The 22,887-nt window shown below is 42.9% G+C and overlaps 1 protein-coding gene across 6 annotated transcripts; it reads left to right on the top strand.

Annotated features, from left to right (window-relative positions):
- Positions 1–592: 592 nt before the first annotated feature.
- On the top strand, positions 593–22,286 carry bon (tripartite motif-containing protein bonus). Of its 6 annotated transcripts, none has more exons than XM_017180306.3 (10): positions 593–1,495; positions 15,511–16,891; positions 17,552–17,635; positions 17,712–18,097; positions 18,181–18,313; positions 19,759–20,033; positions 20,103–20,277; positions 20,853–21,186; positions 21,255–21,378; positions 21,445–22,286. In XM_017180306.3, exons 1-10 carry the CDS (start codon positions 1,283–1,285, stop codon positions 21,715–21,717), a joined length of 3,378 nt encoding a protein of 1,125 aa, XP_017035795.1. In that variant the 5' UTR covers positions 593–1,282; the 3' UTR covers positions 21,718–22,286. The 6 variants fall into 6 exon arrangements, with proteins under 6 accessions (XP_017035795.1, XP_017035794.1, XP_017035791.1 ...); XM_017180305.3 differs by having other exon boundaries at positions 594–1,495; positions 15,511–16,897; positions 21,442–22,286; XM_017180302.3 differs by lacking the exon at positions 593–1,495 and adding an exon at positions 11,716–12,408 and having other exon boundaries at positions 15,511–16,897; positions 20,829–21,186.
- The last annotated feature ends 601 nt before the right edge of the window (positions 22,287–22,887 follow it).

Genomic DNA, 22,887 nt, shown 5'->3' on the forward strand with positions numbered 1-22,887 from the left:
ATAAACAAAGTGAAAAATTACTTATCTCCAATTATAAATATTCTTATTGAAGTGAGAACTTCTACGCTTGATAAAATATAATTAAATCATGATTATACGTAAGCCGATCCCTGCCAGACACCACCGAAACGTAATCGTAACCTTGCCAGACATGTCCGTTTAAATAACTTCAAAGTAGAACGGTGGAAAGTGGAACTATAGAAAATTAAGGGAAATTTATAAAACTGAATTGTTGAGCTAATTTTAATTATTATAAATTTATTGTAATATACACGTTTACAAGCTATACAATAAACACAAAATTGTTATGCAAATTATGATTTTACAATAGGTAACATGGCTGAATGACTGAAAAGCGAGTGTGGCTAAATAGTTCACGTAAATTATAGCATTTTATTGCTCAATTAAAGATTATATAGGAGAAAACAGAAAACTTGTTTGCAACTGAGATTTTGTTTAAAAATTAGCGGCTGTGTTTTTTTACGATACATCGATGTTACTGTTCCTCCCATCTCTATCAGACTGCCTGAGTAGTGTGACCGCGCATGAAATGCGCGACACTCTGGCAACGCCGACATGAATTAATTCATTTCAGCCATTTTGGAAATTTTTTGTACTGAAGAAGCGTCCAAGGAGAGAACGCCGTGAGACCGTGTGTTTTCGCAGCGAATTACGGCAATAAAACCACCCGAAACCCACTCTCAACGCGAAAAACAATTGCAGGCGCGTTCAGCTGGCAGGCAAGATGCCGCAGCGTTCTAAAAAGTGACGACAAGATGGGAAAATAGCGAAATTCGGAGCGAGCGAATCGGTCGGACGTGTGTGTGTAAAACGAAAGTTGTGCTTGTCGCTCTGCGAGAAGATTGGTGCGAAGCGGAGAGAGAAAATTTTTTGCAAGCCCGAGTCGAAGGTGAAATGAAAATGCATTAGCATCCAAATGAAAAGCCAAGCAGACGCTGTGGAAAAGGCCAAACGATAGCAACAATAATAAAAAACAGCAAGCGAAAACGTTTTGTGAAAATCGCGTACCGTGCAGTGGCGTTGTTTTTGCTTTCGCTTGCCCGCGTCTGTGTGTGTTTGTGTGCGCGCGCGTGTGTGTGCATTGGAACGGATTGAGGAGCACAACATACAAATACCTCAAAACAAGAACCCCCGAACTGTAATCGCAACGTAATAACCATGCTGCTGGAAGGCGGCAGCTGGTGAACAAGTAACTAGCGCTATAATTAGCACGCCCACATATACCACATTGTACCGCATCCTTCCACGCGGATAACGCACCATGGATCTGGACCTGGAGCAGCTGAAGAACGACTTCCTGCCTCTGATCACGGGCATCAAGCAGGAGCAGCTGGACACGGTGCCCGGCGATGTGCTGCCGCAGATGAATCTGCAGAGCACGGCAACAGCGGCCAGTAGCGGAGCCCCCACCACGTCCACCTCCTCCTCCAGCACCTCCTCCGTGGGCAATCCCTGCGACAGCGCCGAGAAGCGGGTAAGCTAAGCTGTGTGAGCGACCTGGTTGAGGTTAATTTGCTTTTAATCGCACGTGCTCGTTATGCGGCCGTGCCGCCGATAAGAGCCGGTAAAAAACGGCCCTTCGTGCGCTTTGTGTAAACTGTTTTGGTTTGGCTCTCCTTATCACTCAATCGCTGTCGCCCGGTCTCGTGCAAAAAGCATTTGTTATCTTTTTCCCATGCCAATGCAAACAAATAGCCAGCACAGGCTCACACTCGAGCTCACACAGGCGCACAAGCAAATAAACAGAAGGCCAACAATGTAAATGTATTTCACTTTCGCGTCCCAGTCCGAGTTTTCAGTTTGTGAGTTTTGCGCTCGAGTCGCGGTCTCGTGCCGATGGTTTCTGGTTTTGGTTTCCAGCGGTGTGAGCAGATCAGCAAGCTGGCTCTCGGCAAAGGCTGGCTCCCTTGCTCCCATACACACGGAGAGCTAACTGGAGATATATGATGATATATCTCGCCTCTTCCATTTGTATGGAGATCAGCTGCAGCTGTCGCTCTCCGGATGGCCGTTCGTGTGTTTATGCCCGGGAGAGAGAGTGTGCTCTGCCCGTTGGGTCTCTCTCTGGCCGTCGCGCTTGAGCGGCTCTTTCAGCTACAGTAGAACTTCTGTAAATATATCGGTCAACTCCTTATTTTTTACGTCAAATCGTACCTTACATGAATACATTTTGTTGATTAGAAGGAATGTATAAAGTAATTTTAAAATTAATTTAAATAGGACTGATATAAACATTTTTATATTTACCCAATATGACTCATCCTAGAAAGTTTATTATTTTCTTTTGCTCGGACCAAACGCTACTGACTTTAAAAGTAATTATATTCCGTATAAACGATAAACACTACACAATTTAATTAGTAAGGTTATTGGAATTCAATTGGCGGACAATATTTGCAAGTTTGCGTATTGAGAGTGACACTTCTTAGGGTCGAGGCTATCTGAATTCATAATTCTAGAGACTCCAGAAACATAATATTAATCAATGATTTATATGATACCTACCTAATGGTATTATAATTACAAATATATTTTAAGGAATATTTAATAATCATGTTTTTATCGACTTTACAATAGAAACTACCTTCCTATATTAGTTAGGATGTTTCCATAGGTTTTTGTCTGTATTGAAGCTCTTCGGCTGCGGCTCGTGCAAATAAATGTTTGCCTTGAGTGCTGCCTTTGGAGTGGCCCGTCCACTCTCTCACATACACACACGAGGCTGGGAATGACATGCACTCGTTCAGTCCGCCTGTCAATCATGCAAACGATTGTGTTTGCTGTGGTCGGCGGAGGCACTTAGGGCCCCCAGACTCCGAGACTCAAGCCCCTTATCCCAGACCCCATGCCCCAAACTCCAGGCTCTCAAGAAGTCCCGACGTTAGCTCTGCAGCAGAATCCCCTTCGGATCACTTAATGCCCATTTCTGATGTGGGGAAAATGTTTGTGTAACCTTCCAAGTGTAATGTAAATCTGCGGACAAGGTGTCGAGTTGATAAGGAGTAACAGAAATGTCTGACCAATGCACGGGGGCTCGACTTTTATAAAGTTACTAATTCGGTTGGTATACAGTGGCGGACAAAAATCTCGAACATAGCTTTCACAGGAAAGGTAGTGATGCAGTTTTGTTTTAACTGCAATTACTACTTACTTACTTACTTACTTACTACTACAACCAAAAATTCAAAAAGTTTAAACAAAAAATCAAAAAAAGAAACTGACTAAAGTGAACTTACGATTTCTTTCCTTGCACTTTTATAATATAATTAACAAAAGTTAATAGTTTTGGGCTACTACGGGCTTTAAAAACGAAGCCACCGAATTATCCTGTTCCAACTTCTCTTGTAGCCTCTATTGAAGGATAGAATCACTATCTATTGTGTGTTTTCGACCTTTTCACACAAAAATGTTCCAAACGGGATCAATAATATTTAAATCCCGACTTTGTGCTGGTGAAGATAATGGGGAGCATACTACAGAAGCGAATCCTTCACGATCTGCGCTATAGGATTGGGAAAAAATTTAAAAAAAAGGGGGTCGTATTTAGACTTTTGCCCGCAGTCAAAGTATGTTTTGGCGCCTTTCAATGCCTAATATAAGAAAATTAACCCCTGCGTATACCAGAGAAAATATTGCACCAAAACCACCCTTTTTTTATACTTCGCTATTTTCTCAAAATTGGTCGTTATGAAAAACTTTTCGTTTTAGAATTAGCAATGTCCGTGTTTTTTTTTTTTTGCCGACCAATGTTTGAACTATTCAGCTAATCGTATATGTGTCATATGTTGATTTTTTAAACAATATATTGTTTATTTCCTTATGAAATATTTATTAAGCCGTTTATATTAATTTATACAAAAATGCTATAAAATTAACATAATTATACCTCAAAACTATACATAAATTTAATCGAAAGCTTGTGTTTAAGCATAGTAGCATGACCTTAGTAAAATATCACGATACTTTTTCAATTCTTTTATTTTTTCTAATAAAAGTTTTGGTAATACCCTTTTAATCATACAGCTGTTGTTGTTTCCCTATATACACTTATAGGCAACAACTTTAAAGACAAATCAATTGGTATTGACCTTTATCGGTACGTAGTTAATTGTCAGTTTGAACGTCTTGCACTACCTAAAATTGGCGAGGACAGTTTTATAAATGGACATCTAGTTATTGTACGTTTGTGCTTATGCTAAACAAAAAGAGAAAACCTATAAATCCGTCTCCTGTCAATATGGCGGGCTGAAGTCATTAAAAGTGACAGCTGACATGGAAGGGAAGGGAAGAGTAGTCAACGAGGGTCCATGTGTCATCTCTGAAACGTTGCAGCTGAATGCACTTTTCCAACCCTCGACAAGGCCACAGTTAAGTCTTGCATAAATATGTCCGTAAGTATGTGTGTTGGCTCATGCATGCGACAGGTTGTAATTAAATTGCTTGACACCGTAATAAATGGAAACCCGAAATCGGGCGACGCCATTTTGTTGGATACCGTTTTGCCTGTCGCTTTCCGACGAAACCCGAAATGGATTCTTAGAATTCGCCTTTAATGATGTACAATTAACTCTAATTTGATGAGAATATGCAAGCAAAGCGAAGCGAGGCGATGGCAAAGTGCCGATGGCCAGGCCAGGCCAGGGCCAGGGGCAGGGAAGCATCAACCCACCGAAATAGTCGTTAAGTGCACGGAAAAAAAGTAAAGTTTCTAATTAACTTGATTACCCTGCAATCTGAGCGGAGAGATCTTGGAAAATTCTACTCTTTTCACTTTTCACGTTTCACGGGCTACCTGCCACTAAAACAGACACATCAACATCCAGGTCTCGGTACCAGCACCTGTCCACCTTCCATCCCGGCATGCTTTCATAGCATCTTCTTTTTAAACATCTTCTATTGTCGCTCTTACGGTGGAGCATAGCTAAGTTCAACTAAATTTGAGTTCACTGTGTAAAATATTAAACTATTGTCAATTCTTCTTTTGTAAGCAGGCGTCGTAATAAATAAATAAAGCATATTTTCCCAAAACTTTTCTTAGGCACCTGTTTAGGCTTGGATCGAATTTCATAGATGCAGTTGCACACCTGTTTACTTCTCAATATTAACAACTTTTGGCCAATAGTAGTGCCACCTGCTAGGTTTCACAACCACTTTAAAGCAACTTCTCCACTTCAAAATTGCACTTGAATCGAAACAAAGTTATTATATTTGTTTGGAAGTAACATCAGCAATACTTGAATTTGTGATCCCTTTCCCAGCAGAGAATGTTGCCATTAGCTTGGTCCCACTGTACATCCGAGGTATACACATTTTAATTGCTTTTCCGAGCACTCAGGGGGCGTTAGGCCGCCCTAATCCATCCATCGACGTCCAGTGCGTAATTAAAGTTGACTGCGACTGCGGGATCAGTGCGGATGGATGTGGGCGACGGATGAGGGCGGGGCTTTCTGGCAACATGTGTACGTTGGTCGCACTCCTGTGCGGGGATTAGGTGCTACACAGGACATAATCCGATCACAAAAAGAGGATTATAACGTACAACAACAAATATTGTGCAGTCAGCACAGCAATGGCAAGCGGACCGAATTGACGTAACTTTAAATTGAAGCGTTTGGAGGAGGTGGGATTGTGGGAGACGGGAGACTCTGGCTCTGGCAAAGTTTCATAAGCTGCATAAGTCCTGAGAAACGAGACCGTCTGATTTCCTATCCCTATAGCCCCTCTCGGCAGGCATTCGGAAGGCATATTTTTGAGCTGCGTCAGTGCTTTTCAGCTGCCCTGGCACGCCCCTGAAACGCCTAGACATACGCCTACGCTACGGTTCCGTATCGACTATAATATTGCTGTTCCTGCAACCGCTGGCGTCACGATTTTCGAGCCCCCTGCTAGCTGGGAAGTCTTACCGGTTTGTGTATCTACATCTGCGGGGAGTCGCCATTTTGGAAAATACTTGTGCACACTTTGGCCCATACATATACATATATACATACATATATACGTAATGTCTGTGGATGTCATGGCCTCCGGGAGCAGGAACAATTGCATCGGGCACAAAAAGAACCGCAAACCACAGCAGCAGCAACGGCGGCTGTGACGGCTTTGGTAAGCTCCAGAGACCGAGGGCCACCAGCTCGTCGGACCAACGCAACCACAACGCCCTGCCCAACGCCACCGTCGCCGTCGCCGGCGCCGTCAAGCGTCGTCTGCAGCAGCCCCGGGGTCCAAATCCGGAGAGCAGCCGTCAGCTCAGCCCGTTCATTAGTTTGCGGTTTCCTGGTTTCGCTTCGGTCTGGTCCGGTCCACGTCTTTGGTCCCCAGCGAGGTATTTTCAATTTTGAATTTATACTTGCTGCTTGATTGGGAATAATGATTATTATATTCGTACCTACACGGCAGCTTTCCCAAGTGTCGTCTTCCTCTATAACCAAAGCCTGGGCTTGTTCCTAAAAGCATTATCATTCGTTTAGCATTATCATTGAACGGAAATCGTGGCATTAAAAAAGAGTAATGCTAATAGGAACCATTATTAACATTATAAAAAGTAATTGGAAAATGTAATGTTAATGAAAGTCATATTTTGTAGGTATTGATTCAAGAAACTCTTAGGATGGAACACTGACAGAAATTGATTAAAACAGGAACAAATTTTAATTATAATATAATAATATTTATATATAACATGACTCACAAAGTTTCTTCAACTGTTATGTGAAAACTGAATAGTATCATCTATCGATGAATAATAATTCCCAGGTTTCTCTGGTGTCCTTGAGTTTATGTTGGTTTTTAATTTGTATTCTTGTTTTCCGAGTAAATACTTTATTATTTGTCCCGACAGCAGCTGGATAAATATACTGCAAATGCTTTTATTTAAATAAACAGGTATTAGGTTTGAAAGAATTGTTCAACTCAACAAGCCAAGCGACAGGCAAACCTTTCAAAGTCAATGATTAAGTCTTTTCAGAGTCCTTTGATCCCGACAGCCTCGTTAATCGAGAAAGGATCTAATCGATCAACGCAATCAGACGACGACAACCCCCGGGGCTGTCATTGTAATCCCAATGAATCACTTTATTACGACCCGTTTCGGTGTGTCATTTTCGATAGGAACTTCCACTTATCAGTGACATTATGGATCCCCAAATGTCCCAACAAAAGGGTCTGGCAAATGATGACATTTCGGTGGAAAAGCAATTTTATTTACATAAAACCCGCCGACTTCCTTCGGTTAGGACCTGCAGTTTGGCAGTTAGCTTCGCTCTTAATGGGTTCCATCGATTTTCTCATAAAATCAAGCAAAACTTTTCTGTTTCTGTTGGTTCTTTGCGTGCCATTTACGATTTCCATACAATTAAATCTTTACGACAGAAGCACTGCGGCCTGGGACATTTGAGGCAAGTAACCGAGGGATACAGAAGTATAATATTTAATGGGTCTCCTCATAAACAGCCCGTTTATTGGCGAGCCTTAGAATATATATATGTATAAATAATTTCAAAAGGTTTCCAAAAGTATTCTGTTGCATTATATACAGTTGTATGTTTCCAATTTGAATATTCTTGAGAATGCCCTGAAAGTATACTCAAGCACTTGAAATCCTCTTGAATTAGACACTGAATTTCGGATATACTCACACGTATGACTGACTGCGGGCGTGTATGTATCTGCGTTAATCCGCAATCCAATTCGTGCTTTTTATGGAACCATTTTCAAAGCAATTTATATATATATATATACTTTTTTTTTGGTGCCTTAAATTGCGTTATGAAATGTAATGTTGGGTCATTAGGGTATGTCCATTAGGTGGGCTTTGGGTGGTTCGCTCGTTCCACCCTACTCCCCACTCCGGCTGCTGCCCTTGCTCTCCTCATCGTTCTCCTGGGCGGAAATTGCAGCGACGTTGGCCGGATATGTCCGCGATTAAACCGAATGGCCAATGGCCCAAAATGGCGCTGCTTCTCCTGGCCTCCACTGCCAGTTACCCTCTCTTCTCCCTGGCCATTGGTAATAGATACGATCTGATTTGAAGGACCCGCCACGATTTTGAATATGTATTTGTACTCGCATTCGTAATCGGACTCGGATTCGAACGGCAATCATTGTGGAGTTTGAATATTTACAATTTTATTTATTTATGTTATGCCCGCGAATTGGGTTTGTTTATACGTACATCTGGCGGTGGCCCCTCCATTAATATTTATCAGCTGCTGCACCTTTCATGGCCCTGCAGCTCCTCCTCGCCTCAGTGCCCGATGGCGTCGCATAAATCGCAGCCACTCTTCTTGGCTTGGCCCGGGCAGGCCTGCCGCGCCACGCCCCTTGGCCCCACTTCACAGCCTGGGTTCACTTGGTTCACAAGTTCCAGGTACAATCAAGTTTTTCGCCTTTATTACGGGGAGTATAACATATTTTATACGGCTCTGTCTCCAGCCTGGCCTCTGCTGCTCCCTCTCTTGCGCCAATTTATGGCGGCCATTTTGGAGAGCGTTGTGTCTTTGAAATTTTAGTTTATTGCGAGTCTCATAAATATTTCAAAAGCAAGTTTCGTCTTCATCGCTCCCGCTCGATATAAACCTGGCAGATTTATACTTGTCTCTGCTACAGGGGTATTTATTATGGGGGGATGAGGGAGAAAAGTATCACAAGGTTGATGGACTTTGATGTGCCTGCTGCCAGCCTGCCACCTGAAAGTCCTAGCCCAGTCGATGAAGGAGCTCTTTGAGTGCTTTATGGATTTGCCATAAAAACGTATGAGCACTTACTTTCAGGGTGAGGTTTTTAAGACCCATATTATTTCGCCTGGAAATACGAATCGATAGTCTCCAGATGAGTCATTCCTTTTCAATTTTCCCTGATGATCCATTGAACCTTGTCCCGCCATTAATTATCGTTATCATATCTTGGACTGTAAATATGGCTAGGTTCAGTATTATATTCAATGCGTTGCACTTTTTCAGCCCCGCAAAAGAATCTCGGAATTTACTCAGTCGCGCGTACATATCTGGAAGGTATTTCCAATTCGATTACCACTTTGATCAGACTTAATGAACCGGCGACCATAACGACGAAGCATAACGAATGTATACGGCATGACCGAAACGGGAAACTGTGGCGAATGATGGAAGCTTCATGGAGGAGCGGAGCCATTAATTTAGTTATAAATTAAGTAAAGGGCATTCCCTTGAAAATGAGTCATTGTCGTAGGCAACTTCTGATCCGAAATTGCATTCTCTCCCTGCATGGACGACTCAATGACGGATGGTGGATTGCGGGCTATTGTCCGAAATGTGTCTCGTACAGAAATTCTAAACGTAATTAATTTGCAGCTCTGTTGAATCAAAGGCTTTTTCTGGTGTTCGAAAGTTCAAAGGACATTCACGTATACATGTGTGTATGGTTGTGTGTGCCATATGATGCCTGCCGTTTGCGTTGTAAATTTGCAAAATAAACGAAATTGATGTAGGAGCAACAATAAACCAGCGCTGTCCGGCCATCATCATCCGGCATCCAGCATCCAGCATCAAGCATCCGGCATTCAGCCGCCTGAAATCCGAAGAAACCAAGAAAGGACCACCAGCATGGGGCTTCATCTGCCTCTCTCTCTCTCTATTTAAAATCAGCAGGCGACCGGTAGGACGACAGACACCCCATGATGCATGTCTCATATTGCACTGATTTATGGCCTGGTCAGCGGGTGGCGACTGGGAGGCAGAAGGGATGCTAGCTGAAAACACCCACAAGTGCAGCACGAACACTGCAACTGCTGGTAGTCCGGCATGCATATGCACACCCATAGCCATGCAGAGTATTTCACAACTTTCCCCCAAATTGCATTTAAATAAAGTTTAATTAAATTTTAAGTCTACCGAAAGGCTTCATTACCTGAAATTGAAGTGACAAGGAAAACCTTTTATCGGGCGAACGCCACAAATGGGATTGGCGACTGTCGATGGCGGACAAAATGGAAAACATTTTTGGTTGAAATTGTTTATAGAGATAAAGCATTTGTAGTCCTTCTGGTTAGTGCGCCAAGGATTATATAGCATTATTATAAAATAATTTATATTCAAATACCTTTGGTTTATGGCTAGAAAAATATATAGATTTAACTGTACCCGCACTTGTACATAACATTCTGTGGCACAGCCCGAGCAGACAAATTTAGCGACTCGGAATTCTGGATTTTGGGCACCACTAATCTAAGCAAATGCATCTCTTAAGCATGTTTTCCAACAGACTAAGTCAAATCCTGCATAAGCTATATCGGAGCTTGTAGAACGAGCCCCCAGGTGGATTCTGTTCGGCTGACAACGAACTTGAATCGGAATATTGAATATTGAATATTCAAAACACTCTGATTGCCTTTGGGTGCTGCTGCTGCTGCTGTTGCTGTCTCCGGGAGATGGAGGAAGGAGCCACCTTCGCATTTGTGGATCTCTGGCTTTTGGCGGATAGACATCCGCATTGATGGGACGCACACAAATTAATGGAATTATGGCTGCCTCGGAAAATGGATTTCGAATGTGAAATGTGTCTGAAAGTTGTCAGTGCGGACTTTTAACCGATTCTGGTCTTGTCACAGCGCCAAACCTGCGGAGAAAAGAGAAAGGGGAGAGAGTGTGGGACGGTTACGGGCGCAGTACAGCAGTTGTGGAACTTCTTTCATTTAATTTCTGCAACAAAGTTTTCTGTGTGACTAACGAGACTGAAACTTTTTCGAAAATAAATTTGAAATTAAATTTTGCCAAAGCCTTTTAAAGTCTTCAGCGCGTGCCAATCGGCACACAGAAGGCAGATACTGGGGGGAGAGTTTGCTGCTGAAGCAGGGAAAACTTTTTCAAAATTTACTTTCATCAAAATTACATCAATCATAAATGCACTCATTCAGTCGTTGTCATGTCGCCATTCCATCAATTCACGTTTTTAGAGCTTCGTGCAGACGGATGCCTTTTGTGTTGTTGTTGTTGTTCGAGTCTGGTTGCCATTTTGGTTGTTGCCGGGGCATCCTTTCATCATTTTCTAATTGAAATTGATTTAGAGTTATTTCTGCGTCGACTCTTTCCCCTCCATTTGAGTTTAGTTCGTGTGAGCGTGCTGTTTTCTGATGTGTGTGGCCAAAACCTAATGGTCTTCGTGATTTTAAGCCCCCTAAAAACCGTAATAGAGAAAAAAAAATCGCATATTTCGTCTAAACGATTTAAATTTGATTCCTTATGTAGTTGCAAAAAGCTTAATTCGAAACCCTGACCCTATTTAGAGTACAAAAGAAAACATGATGAACTTGTTTTGTAAAAAAAATTTAACAGGAGGTACTACGTCTTGGGTTAGCTTAATTTTCCATTTGAACGGATGGGATGATTGAAAAATCCATTAATTTGAATTACTGGCACAAAAGCATTCTATAAATTTTTGCCACATGTTCTTTCGGAATGCTACGAACATAGAAACGTACACTCGAGTACATTCATGTATGTCTTATAAATGTTTATATAAAAGAAAGTCGTGTTAGTTACACAATTTATAACTGAAGAACGGCTGTACCGATGTGGTTGAATGTTGGTAAGTAGGTAGCTCAGAGGCAGAAGACCAACATAGGATACGGGACTTTATCTTGTGCTATTCCGTTCGACCGCTGTATATAAAGTGATTTGGCTTTTTTGTTTATTTTCATACAATAGTTGGCGAGGAGATGTTATTCATCCTGTAGTAATTTTAGTAAAATATTGAAGTTGACAACGGCAATTTGGGTAGTTGTTTCGAATAGGACCAACTATAAAACTCGGTATTATTGAAAATTTGATAATGCCGCAAGCAAGACGATCGAATCTTTCTCGACTAAGCCGTAATGCAAGAAGAGTACGAAATAATGCAAATAAAACGACTGAAGAAGAACAAGTAATTGCACGTGAAAAGCAACGCGTTACTATGGCCCGATTTCGTGCTTCCCAAACACAACAGCAAAGAGAGGCAGCCCGTGAGGCAGCTCGATTGGCAGCGCGAAAACGTCGAGCAAACCTCAAACAACGGGCAAAAAGAGATATATCAAGCACTAAAACTACTTGTTCGAATCAAGCCACGTTTGAAAACGATTGCAGCACTGATTATGACGTGAATTCCAGTGATGGGCCGATAGACATGCTTTGCGAGTATTGTGGAGCATTGAAATTTTCCGGGGTAACGTCTGGAGGGTGCTGTCCTGTTGAAAGAGCTAACTTGCCACTATTGACTCTACCTCCAGAGCCATTGCATTTATTGCTTTGTGGCAACACACCCGTATCACGAATCACTCAAAAATTCAATGGAACAGAAATGATCAAAGAAGAAGGATTTATTAAGACATTCAAGACAGAAATTATCGAAGATCAAGGATTTACTCCAACAGTTAAGGTATCTATTTATTCATGTCCTAGACAGAATAATGAAGAAGTATTTATTATTCATATGGATTATAAATGCTTTATTCTAAAAAAAAAAGGAAAATTTAAAGTTCCAATTGCTTGGATTTCTTTTGAGTTCAATTTCTAATACGCCATGACCATGCCACCAATCACAAGACCAAACCTTAAAAGGTTTGAATATAGAAAGTACATGTTTTGAATATGATCTGTTATAGATGACATGTTCACAGGTCGAAAGACCCATTTTTTTTCTGGCAGCCAATAAGGAATCGTTAAGAAGATACTTGATATTTGTATTTATATATTATCAATCCAAAGTTTATCTAAAGGCGTATAATTGGGACGAGGCAACGTTCGCCGAGTCCGCTAGTATACATAGTATGCATCGTATTGTAGGTGCTGGCCAAGAAAACGAGTTTGCTACCCGCTTCCAGTTGCGCCAAGTCATTGCGATGCGATTGAAAACATGGGGGTAGCAGCTGGTTTTTCGCCACAATTTTAATGGCCCGCCGTTGCTGGGCCAGTGCCGCGGGTCTTGGGCAACTCTAAGTGGGTTGCCGATCCGATCTGATCCGATCTGCAACGACCTGACCCGAACGCCACCCGAACAGATCCGAATTGAGCCCGAGACCATACTTGAACCCGAATCTTGGCGAGAAGCTCCGGGGAGCTGGGAAGGCCGCGTGATAAATGGCTTTCATGTGGGACGCAGCCTTCGGAGCGCCTAGTCGCTCCATTGCCCACGTGGGTATACGGGAAGTTCCCTCAAACAGCTGTAATCAAAATGGTAGAAATGTGATTTGAGAAAAGACTTAAAACTTAATTTGTTAATGCTCGAATAAGGCTTATTTTCTGTTATTAAAAACTAATATTATTTTATATTCAGATTGGTAAAAATACATAACATACCAATACCAAATCTTATAGAAAATAGTCACTGCTCAGGCAGACTAACAAACTTACAACATTTACAAAATGGGCAGACATGAGCCAGACAGATTGTGCAAGCAAATTTAATACACTGTCCAAAAATGTATATATGATTTGTTTCGCAAAACCTAACGAAAGGGCCCCTGAGAGCTTTAAGAGCTACCACGTCCCACCGCTGACTTAGAAACTAAGAAGTGGCTTTCTTTTTTAAGTTATTTTTTTAACTTCAATACGACAAGTGAAGTAAGATCTATAATACACTAAAATTAAAGTAAAAGTAAATTCAACTTGTTATTTAATATTCAAAGCCTTCGAACAACTATTGTATTAACCTCAAGTGTACATAATGAATGCAAGAAGCATGATTTATGAGCGGCCGCCGAGGCGTTTCGAAAGTGGCGGGATGAGTTGGCAGTTGGCCTCTGGAGAAAACCGAGGCGAAACTTTCTTTCGGACGGAAGATGGATCGCCGGATCGGCACTATAGCTCTGAGATCCGTAAGCGGGTATAATAATGTGCGCTGCAGTTTCGCTTATCATCCTCACTCCTCAGACTCCCGGCCCCTTGGCAATGCAATGTCCGGACTCGAGTCCGGATTTGGGCTCCTCCTTCGGCCTGTCGGGGCGCATTCATCAATGTCCATGGCGCTTCCGTTGGTACACACTGTATAGGATACAGTCGCTCAAACACTCTGGCACCGACTGTGTGGGGCTGCATGTAAAGCACTCGCACACCAATGCAACAATCTTTATCGAGCACAAACATAATCAATCAATTGGATTTATGTGCTCCAACTCAAGATAAAACTAATCAATCTTCGGCCAGCGACATTCGGAGACAGAGTTGGGGACGACGGATGGCAGTGGCGGGGCGACGGGGATGATGGCTCCGATTCCGAGTCGCAGCTTCCATGTCCCAACTCCAGCATCGGGCACTATTTATTTTCTGAATCTCCCCAAAGTGGTTGCTATTAATTGTAAAGAAGTTTCGAGGCCGGGACGCTGAGAGATGATCATGACCACTGTAGCTGAATAAATGTAATTTCCGGTCAGATAAGCCATTGTATGATTAGACGGATAGTTTATGGTTGTAGCCTTGAATCTAATCTAAAGTTTAGGCGCAAACAAATGTGCAAGGTATTTTCAACGAGATTCCTCGGCTGATTAAAAGTTCACTTCAGTAACATCCCTATCCATATCCTTATCCCATTAATAAATCACTAAAAGTAAATAAAACTAAAAATGGCCACCTATCACATAATTGCATAAAAACCACACGTCAGAAATACATATAGGGGTATTACCCCCATAAATCGTTTGCCAGTGTTATCTGGTCATAAAGCGATAAGATAGTATAATGCGGGGTCACTCCAAAGAGCGAAGTGAAAGTGCTGTCCTTATACGATCCATGCTTTATTTTATGATTTGATAACAGTACTAAAAACCAGACATGTATAAATTATCCTTATCTGCAGTTTTAAATTCAACTCTATGAGATAACACTAACGAGGGCTTTCAAAAAGGGTTATACGATTCTGTATGAAATTTTCTTATTTTATGGGCTATAAATATTTAATAAAGTAAATGTTTTTCTTAATAATCTAATCTCTCAACAAATAAATCTGCTGTCATATTTTTTTCAATTTACAACCAATTCCAGTCTTGATAGACAAAATTTGCTTTTGGTGTTAATAGTTTCACTGGAAACTGATTTTGACCTTACACAACCTAGCAATCTATCTAACCCAATTCCTCTGTAAAACATATTTTTATAGCAAGGGCTATATTTCTTTCTATGTCTCTCTTTCACACTTTGCTTGCAATGTACAAGCAAACCAGCAGTAGGTAACAAGTCTTACTCAGTAGCAAACAAGACAGTTTTTTTAGCTGCACTTTGAGAGAGCTTTTTCTCTCTGATTACAATTATTCCGAATTACAAGAGACAAAAATAATAATAAATTTGGTTTTGCTCCGTGAGAGAACGTTTTATAAGTATCTTTGCTTTTATTCTTAGGAGCGGAACGAAAAAAAAAAGATTATTTGAGTTTATCCTTCACGAGTTATGGTTAGCATATAAGAACCAATAAAAAAGAGACCAAATGGGAAAAGAGCTTCAAAATGAAACATTCAAGTAACATTTTCCCTTCTTTCTATCGTTTTAGTCGGAGTCCAACTCGTCAGCATCCGCCAAGTTCGCGCTATTCAAGTGTGTCTACTGTGCCCAGCTCCTCGGATCCAACGACAGACCCAAGCTACTGGAATGCCTCCACGTGGCCTGTGCTCAGTGCGTAAGCACCAAGTTCTCTGAGCTGGACCGCTCCCTCCCGCCATTGATCCACTGTCCCGTGTGTGACAATGCCTCGCAGAACGAGTTCATAGTGGACAATCAGTTCCTTATCGAACAATGTGCCGCCGGCGAGAGCGGCGATGGCGCAGGCGGCCTGGGTCTGACCGGGGAGGGTCAAAAGTCATCCGCGTCGACAAGCATTCAGTGCAGCAGCTGCTCCGATGGAGCAGTGGCCACTTCCTGGTGTGTAGACTGCTCGGAATACATCTGCGACAGTTGTGTGCAGGCACACCAGCGCCTCAAGATCACCAAGGATCACACGATTAAGCCCAAGGATGAGGCTAACAACGAGCAGCTGGCCGGAGCTGCTGGGGTGGACAAATTGCACATGTGCCAGCTGCATCCGCAGGAGAAGCTGTCGCTCTTCTGTGAGACCTGCGACAAGCTCACCTGCCGCGATTGTCAGCTAAGCGATCATCGGGATCACAAGTACAAGTTCGCCCACGAGATCGCCACGGAGTCGCGCCAGGCACTATCCACTCTCGTCTCCGAGATCAACTACAAGCGCTTCCTGCTCTCCTCGGCCACCAAGGTGATCGACGACCGGCAGCAGCTGATCCACGACAAGAAGAAGGATCTCATCAAGGAGATCACCGCCATGGCGGTGAAGATCACCAACACGGTGAATACCCGTGGCAAGCAGCTCATCATGCGATTGAACGAGGTGTGCGACAGCAAGCTCAAGGTGCTGGTGGAGAAGAAGGAGACGCTGCAGCTGTTGTCCGACAACACAGACCACTGCATCGACTTCATGCAGAATGCCCTGGAGAAGGGCAGCGACTTTGCCATTCTCTCCAGCAAAAAGTCTTTGGTGCGTCACCTGCAGAAGCTCAAGTGCCAGCGGGCGGACATACCCAATCCTGAGATCCCGGTGCGCATACAGGTGCAGCTTAACCAGGTGTCGGATCTGCAGAAGGTCATATCGCAGCTTGGCATTATCATTGTGGATGGCAAGCCCTATCCGCCGACGCAATCACCGAACGGCACACCTCAACCGCCGCCGCGCCAACCTCCCAGTCCGAATATGGCCCCGCCCCTGCGTCCGGGACTTCCGCCCGGAATGCCCGCCGGCCTCTCACCGAACGGTCCTCCCGTCAACTTTGGACCGCAAAACGGACCGCCGCTCTACAGCAACGCCGCCCAGCAGCAGTTTAACAATCTGTCCATGAGTCGCTCTTTTCCGGGCGACGGGTCAGGTAAGGGTAGGAACCGAAATTTCTTTATTATTTCTCATTTATAACCGTCTAGTCAGCACTGTATGTATATATTCTATTTCTCGGAAGAACTAAGTTCCCCTGGGAAAAGGTGCAGAAAGCTCGAATGAAAAAAAGGGTTGTATTTAGCACAGATAAATCTTTATAAATTTTACTTATCTACACTTGAGATTTCGGCACTATGTGCTAAAGCTAGCGGATAAATACTCAATGAGTCATACCACTGGCATGCTTTCGGCCAAATTTCATAAGAATTTCTCTTAAAAGTAAATTTAAGACGGAGCAGGCGGTAATGATAAAGACTTTTATAATATTAATTGAATAGTTAATATTATTATTAAAATTTTAAAAGATAATATGAATAATTATGTTGTTGAGCAACACTTTAAACATGGACAATTGTCTCAATACTCAAAAAAGTTCTTATATTATTATATTCTGTTATATCCCCCTTATTATTTATATACAACTGAGCTTTTTCTTTGTATTCATTGTATTTATGTGTTATTTTACCCTATTCTCGAAATGATTTAGTAATATGTCAGCTGCTAGTGGTGTTTCCCAGAAAGACCAAACCCCCTGCGGGCAGTTTCTGTTATAATTTTTCCAGCTTTTTAATGGGTTTCCTCGTCTCCATTGCAGTTCGTTTCGGGGGAATGCCGCCAGTGGGCATGCAGCGACATGGCCAGCCGCACGTGAGCTCCTCCACGCATCCACAGAATATGGGTAAGTGCCGAAGGCGGAGTCCAGAGAGTCCAAGAAGACGAGGTGGAACATTAATTCACGGCTCTTGCGCTTCCAGACATCAGCCTGCGGGGTCTGCTGAACAACCAGGCGGCGCAGAGCCCTAACGCCCACATGGCATTTAATGGTCCGCCCAGCTATCCCGGCGGACCGCAGGGAGCACCGGCGCCGGCCCACCAGCAGATGGGCCCCCAGATGCGGCCGCATTTCATGCCCGGCCAACAGGGTTTCGCGCAGGGCGGTGGTCCGGGAGGCGGGCCGCGGGACGCCAACTTCATGAGCAGCAATGCGCGTTTCCAGTCGCAGTACCAGCGCATGGCCAGCCACGCCCAGCAGGCGGCGGCCGCAGCTGCCATGGCCGGAGCGGCGGGCGGTGGCGGCGGACAGATACCTTCGCCGGGCGCACTACAGCGCCCCCAAATGATGCCAAATCCCATGCAGAATGTGAGTGTCCCCCCAGTGAAATTCGCCGGTGCATTCTAAACGGATCTTTAACAATTTTTTGTGGTCTTTCTTTTTCGTTGCAGTCGTTGGGGTTTCATGGGAGCCAGGCTGGCTTTAATACCGGCCCACCGCAGACCTCGCCGCAGCTAGGAGGTGGCGGGGGTATGCACAGCCTGGCCAAGTGGCACATCCCGCAATCCGCTCAGCAGTCGAACAGTGAGTAATTTAAATGGGTCCATTTAACCCAATTCACTTTCTTTTCGTTCAACGGACCTCTAGTTTCAAACGTTCTTTATGTAACCCAAAGTTTTTAACCTACACAAATGTAAAAGTTTCTACATTTCAGTTACAGAATACTATATTGCTACATTGGTCTAAGCAGACACAGTAATAACAGAAAAGTTTTTAATGAAATGTAGCCGTAGTTCATTGTCATTCGGTATTTACATATGCGCTAGAAGTCGAGGCTTTATATGAAAAATATGAATATATAAGAAAAAAATATTTAATTAAAGGAAACTAATAGTTTTTGCCTAGGAAATTAAAATGTTGTTAAAGAATTTACGCGCTACAAAAACGAACTGCTTAAACACAAACTTCAGCAAAAGGCCAGGAATTATTTAAATGAAACAAATTTTAAAATATCATGCGTTAATGTTCGTTTCTTGTGCTTTTAATTTGAATAAGAAATATAGTATAGTTTATTTTACATTTAATTTTAATCAGCCGCACTTGACATAATTTCCACCATACTTTTCATGTTAATTACGTAAATTTAAAGAATACATTTGCGTTTTCTTTCGACTTTTCGCATTCTTCTAATAATGTTATAAACAAAAGTCAAATACCTTTTTTTTTTTGGAAGTTGTTATCAACACAAAACATGCCCTTTTATATGCAATTTTTTATGAAAATAATGATGCGCATATTATATTTCGCAATCTCTTTTAAAATGTGTTAAATTCTTTCAAATTGGATAAATTGGATCACTTCTTAATATGACTATATTGAAAATAACGATTTAAGGGAAGTTTTATCAGTAGCATGTGAGCCACTAACTTATCCAGTCTAACATGAGTATAAGTATTTTAAAAATAACTCAAAAGTACTTAGTACTTTAATTACATAAAACCTTTTACAATACTGAATATTTAAAAGGCACTTGACCTTGTGTTGGTGCTACAGACCTACGTGATTGTGTTGTGCGAAACTCAATGTATAAATTAAATTAATTAATAGTAATGATGATTGGATGGCATTGAAATGTGTGTTTAATTGTATTCATTTTGTATTTATTTTACTTAAGTGGGGAGTAAGGTATTTAAATTTGTTTTGTACATTTTTTATGATTTCTTATTTTAAAGGCTGAATGTCTTAAGAATATTGTGTCCCTGTTTAACGGAGGTCGATTGGTGTTCAATGTAAGAGTATCAGAAAGTTTAAAGCGCTCTCCTCAACAAATAAACTTAATTGGTTAGTCAAAAATTGAGTTCTTGTCTTAAAATTTTGATAAAAAAATATGGGGAAAAAAATTTAAAAATAAATACGCTACATGAGTACCTTGGGATACAAATCCTTTAAATAAATAAATATTTTAAATTTTATATATTTATATTTAAATTTGTTCTTATTACTTAACATTTATTTACTTCCACTTTCAGTGTGTTCGCAGCAGGGTCCCCTTTTACCGTTTGCGAATGGCCGCCAGACATCGGAAAATTTTAAAATCTCACTGAAATCTCCAAACACACTCAAGAACAGCACCCCGCCCAGCCTGGGGGGCGGTGGTGCGGGTCATCACCAGGGCCTTGGTAACGGGTCCTCCTCCTCCAGTGCACAGCTAAACGCAGCCGCTTTGGGATTGGGGCCGGCCGTCTCGATACTTTCGAACGTCACCTCGACGAATCCAAAGACCCCCAGTCCCAGTACGCATGAGGTGAGGATTCAAGATAACTGGCAAGATCTATATATATTTTAGTTACCGATCTTTCCGGTTCCTGTTTAGAACAACAAGGACTTCACCGAACCCATTGACAAGGTGCGCGACGATTCGATCAACGATCTAATTGCCACCATAGCCAAGCTGGACTCGAATGGGGTGCAGGTGTTGCCGGAGGGTCGCACCAAGACCACCTCGCCGCAGGTGCACAGCTCCACGGATCTGTCCAATACACAGGAAGGTGAGTACAACGCCGAAGAACGTCTCCAGGGCTCCCTGTGCTTGCGTGCGTGCGTGCGTGTATGTATGCTGTAGCATTGTAGTTGCTCCGTCTGGCTTCTGAATCAAATCTAAAAGCTGGTGGTGGTGGTTACCTGCTTGTTACCTGGTTTTAAAATTGTTTTAGGCTCTGGTGAAGGTTAAAAGAACTTCTCGTCTGTCTTGAGCTTTGCTTGTGGTTGGGAACGCGACGTCATTTAGTTTTTTATGTTTTTGGTTGGCTTACCGAACATCAAATTCTAAAATTCTCATAACTTTGCTCTCTCTTTATTTCTATTTTCAAACATATTCCGAAAATAAACTCGTTTCCAAAAATAAAATCAAATCAAAACGCGCCAAATAAACGGAACGACACACGTATAAACTACTAACAATTGAATCAAAATGCCAATACACGAAAAAAAACCAACTTAAACTCGATAAACAACAACAATGCATACACATCACACCATACACCACACACACACACATAAACACACACTCAAAATGCAAAAAAAAACTAATAAATGTCAGTTAATAATAAAAACGAACAAAAAGATGATCCTAACGAGGACTGGTGCGCCGTCTGCCTGGACGGAGGAGAGCTTATGTGCTGCGACAAGTGTCCGAAGGTGTTCCATCAGAACTGCCACATACCCGCGATCAGCTCGCTGCCGGACGAGAGCGAGAGCTGGCAGTGCCTGCTGTGCGTCAACCTCAAGGAGCTGACCAAGACCGAAGGCGAGAAGGCGTCACCGGGCGAGCTGAGCGCCCTGGAGCTGCGCATCCTGCAGCGCATCTGTCTGGAATTGTACTGCCAATACGAGCAGAGCCTCAACTTCCGGGAGCCGGAGTCGCCGGCCAATACATCCTACTACGAGATTGTGTCCAAGTAGGTTTCAAGTCTAGCCCCCCCGGATTTGAATTCCTGAAATATAATTAAAATTCCGATCTTTGCAGCCCCATGTCGCTGGATGTAATTCGTACCCGCCTGGATCCCTCCAGTCCCAACCACTACAAGGACATTGCCGGCTTTGTGTCCGACGTGCGCTTGATTTTCTCCAATACTTACCTCTTCTATCAGGTGAGGGTTGCAAATGTCTCTGCCCTGCTTCCGATCCCTACTAACGACCGACTCTTCGGCCAGGAGGACACGAAAACGTACTCCAATGCCAAATACCTGGAGAACTTCTTTGAGGAGCAGCTGGCCAAGTGGTTGCCGCACTTTGAGGGCAACAAACTGGGTGGCAAGCAGGGTGGCAACTCCAGCTCTAATTCGCCGGCCCTGGTGGCCCATGCAAATGCGGCTGGCTCGCCGTCGCCCATCGAGAACGGTCGCAAGAGCTGCGGCTCGGCGTCGCTGGGCGGCGACAGTGATGGAGCCTGCTTGCCGGCGAAGCGGCCGCGTCGAACGCTCGAATAGAACGAACTGATGCCCGGCGAGGCGAGAGGCGCAAACGGCGGTGGGGAGCAGCCGGGGTCGGAAGAGCCACGCCGCCAGGAGGAACAGCTGCCTGGAATTTTGGAGGAGTTGGATTTTGAGAGGCCGCAGCGTCCGCACAGTCTAGGCAGCAATGTTATACAGGAGAGCGCCGACTATGTGCTTCAGCTTTTGCATGCTTACGCCGCCGCCTTTGGACTATAAACTTGGACCCGGGACTTGCTCCTCCCTTGCCTCCTTCTCCGTGGTGTAGAGAGAGTTCGAGCCACGTAAGCTTCCCCCAAAAATGCGATACACATAGCGCCGCCCAAGCAGAGAATCGCACTTGTAAATAGTAAAGCCAAGCAGCAGCAAGTCATTTGATATGATTTTATTTTTACGTACAATGGAATAAACTACCGGAACGAGATATGTTTAGGCTAAACTCTAAGTGTTGAATATCCATAAACATTGATATAAATATACGAATCGCTATAAATATGTATACCTTTGAGAGTAGAGAGAACCAGTAGAGATTAAATCTAGCCTGTAAGTGTTCGGTCGCATCTTTAGTTCATCGATTAGTATTTGGGATAGAGCCCCCGTTCTGACCCCCATTTGCCTCTGTTGGAGTTGTATTTACTTTTGTGATAGCGAAAAACAATAAGATGATCAAATTAACAACTATTCATTAATAATATAATTACCATTAAACTCTATGCACGGTGTCGCGCAGCTCTACATTTATTTCGAATTTCGACAAGTACGATATATGTATTTATTAGCATGGTCCCCCCCTCCCCCTCCCCCGACAACAGCATACATTCGTATACCACATAAGAAGACACTTGACATAAGTTAGTAGCTGTATTCTATGGTCGTTGTAAGTTCCGCAGAAATCAGAATCAAAGCTCCAAGTTACGGATAAGCATGAAGCATAAACCATAAAGCATAAATAGATGTTGTACGTTTGACGTTATGGCATACATATTGTACATATTGATCTATAGAATGCATATTTACGAAAAAGAATCACCTTTTCATATATATATCCTAATCGGGCGCGTACTAAAGTAAAACCAAATCCGCGCTATAGTCGATATTTTCGTACATGTTTTCAAGGCAACACCCACTGGACAACTACTACTACGAAGCATATAACTAAACTAGATG

The sequence above is a fragment of the Drosophila kikkawai genome, chromosome 3R (genome assembly GCF_030179895.1).
Source record: "Drosophila kikkawai strain 14028-0561.14 chromosome 3R, DkikHiC1v2, whole genome shotgun sequence".
NCBI lineage: Eukaryota > Metazoa > Arthropoda > Insecta > Diptera > Drosophilidae > Drosophila > Drosophila kikkawai.

Excerpts from the sequence above, each read along its gene's own strand:
- bon (XM_070286403.1), top strand. The coding sequence starts at position 11,824 with ATGCCGCAAGCAAGACGATCGAATCTTTCTCGACTAAGCCGTAATGCA. Across the intron at positions 12,409-15,510 it reads GATTTACTCCAACAGTTAAG|TCGGAGTCCAACTCGTCAGC; the intron begins GTATCTATTTAT and ends CTATCGTTTTAG. Across the intron at positions 21,187-21,254 it reads TACTACGAGATTGTGTCCAA|CCCCATGTCGCTGGATGTAA; the intron begins GTAGGTTTCAAG and ends CGATCTTTGCAG.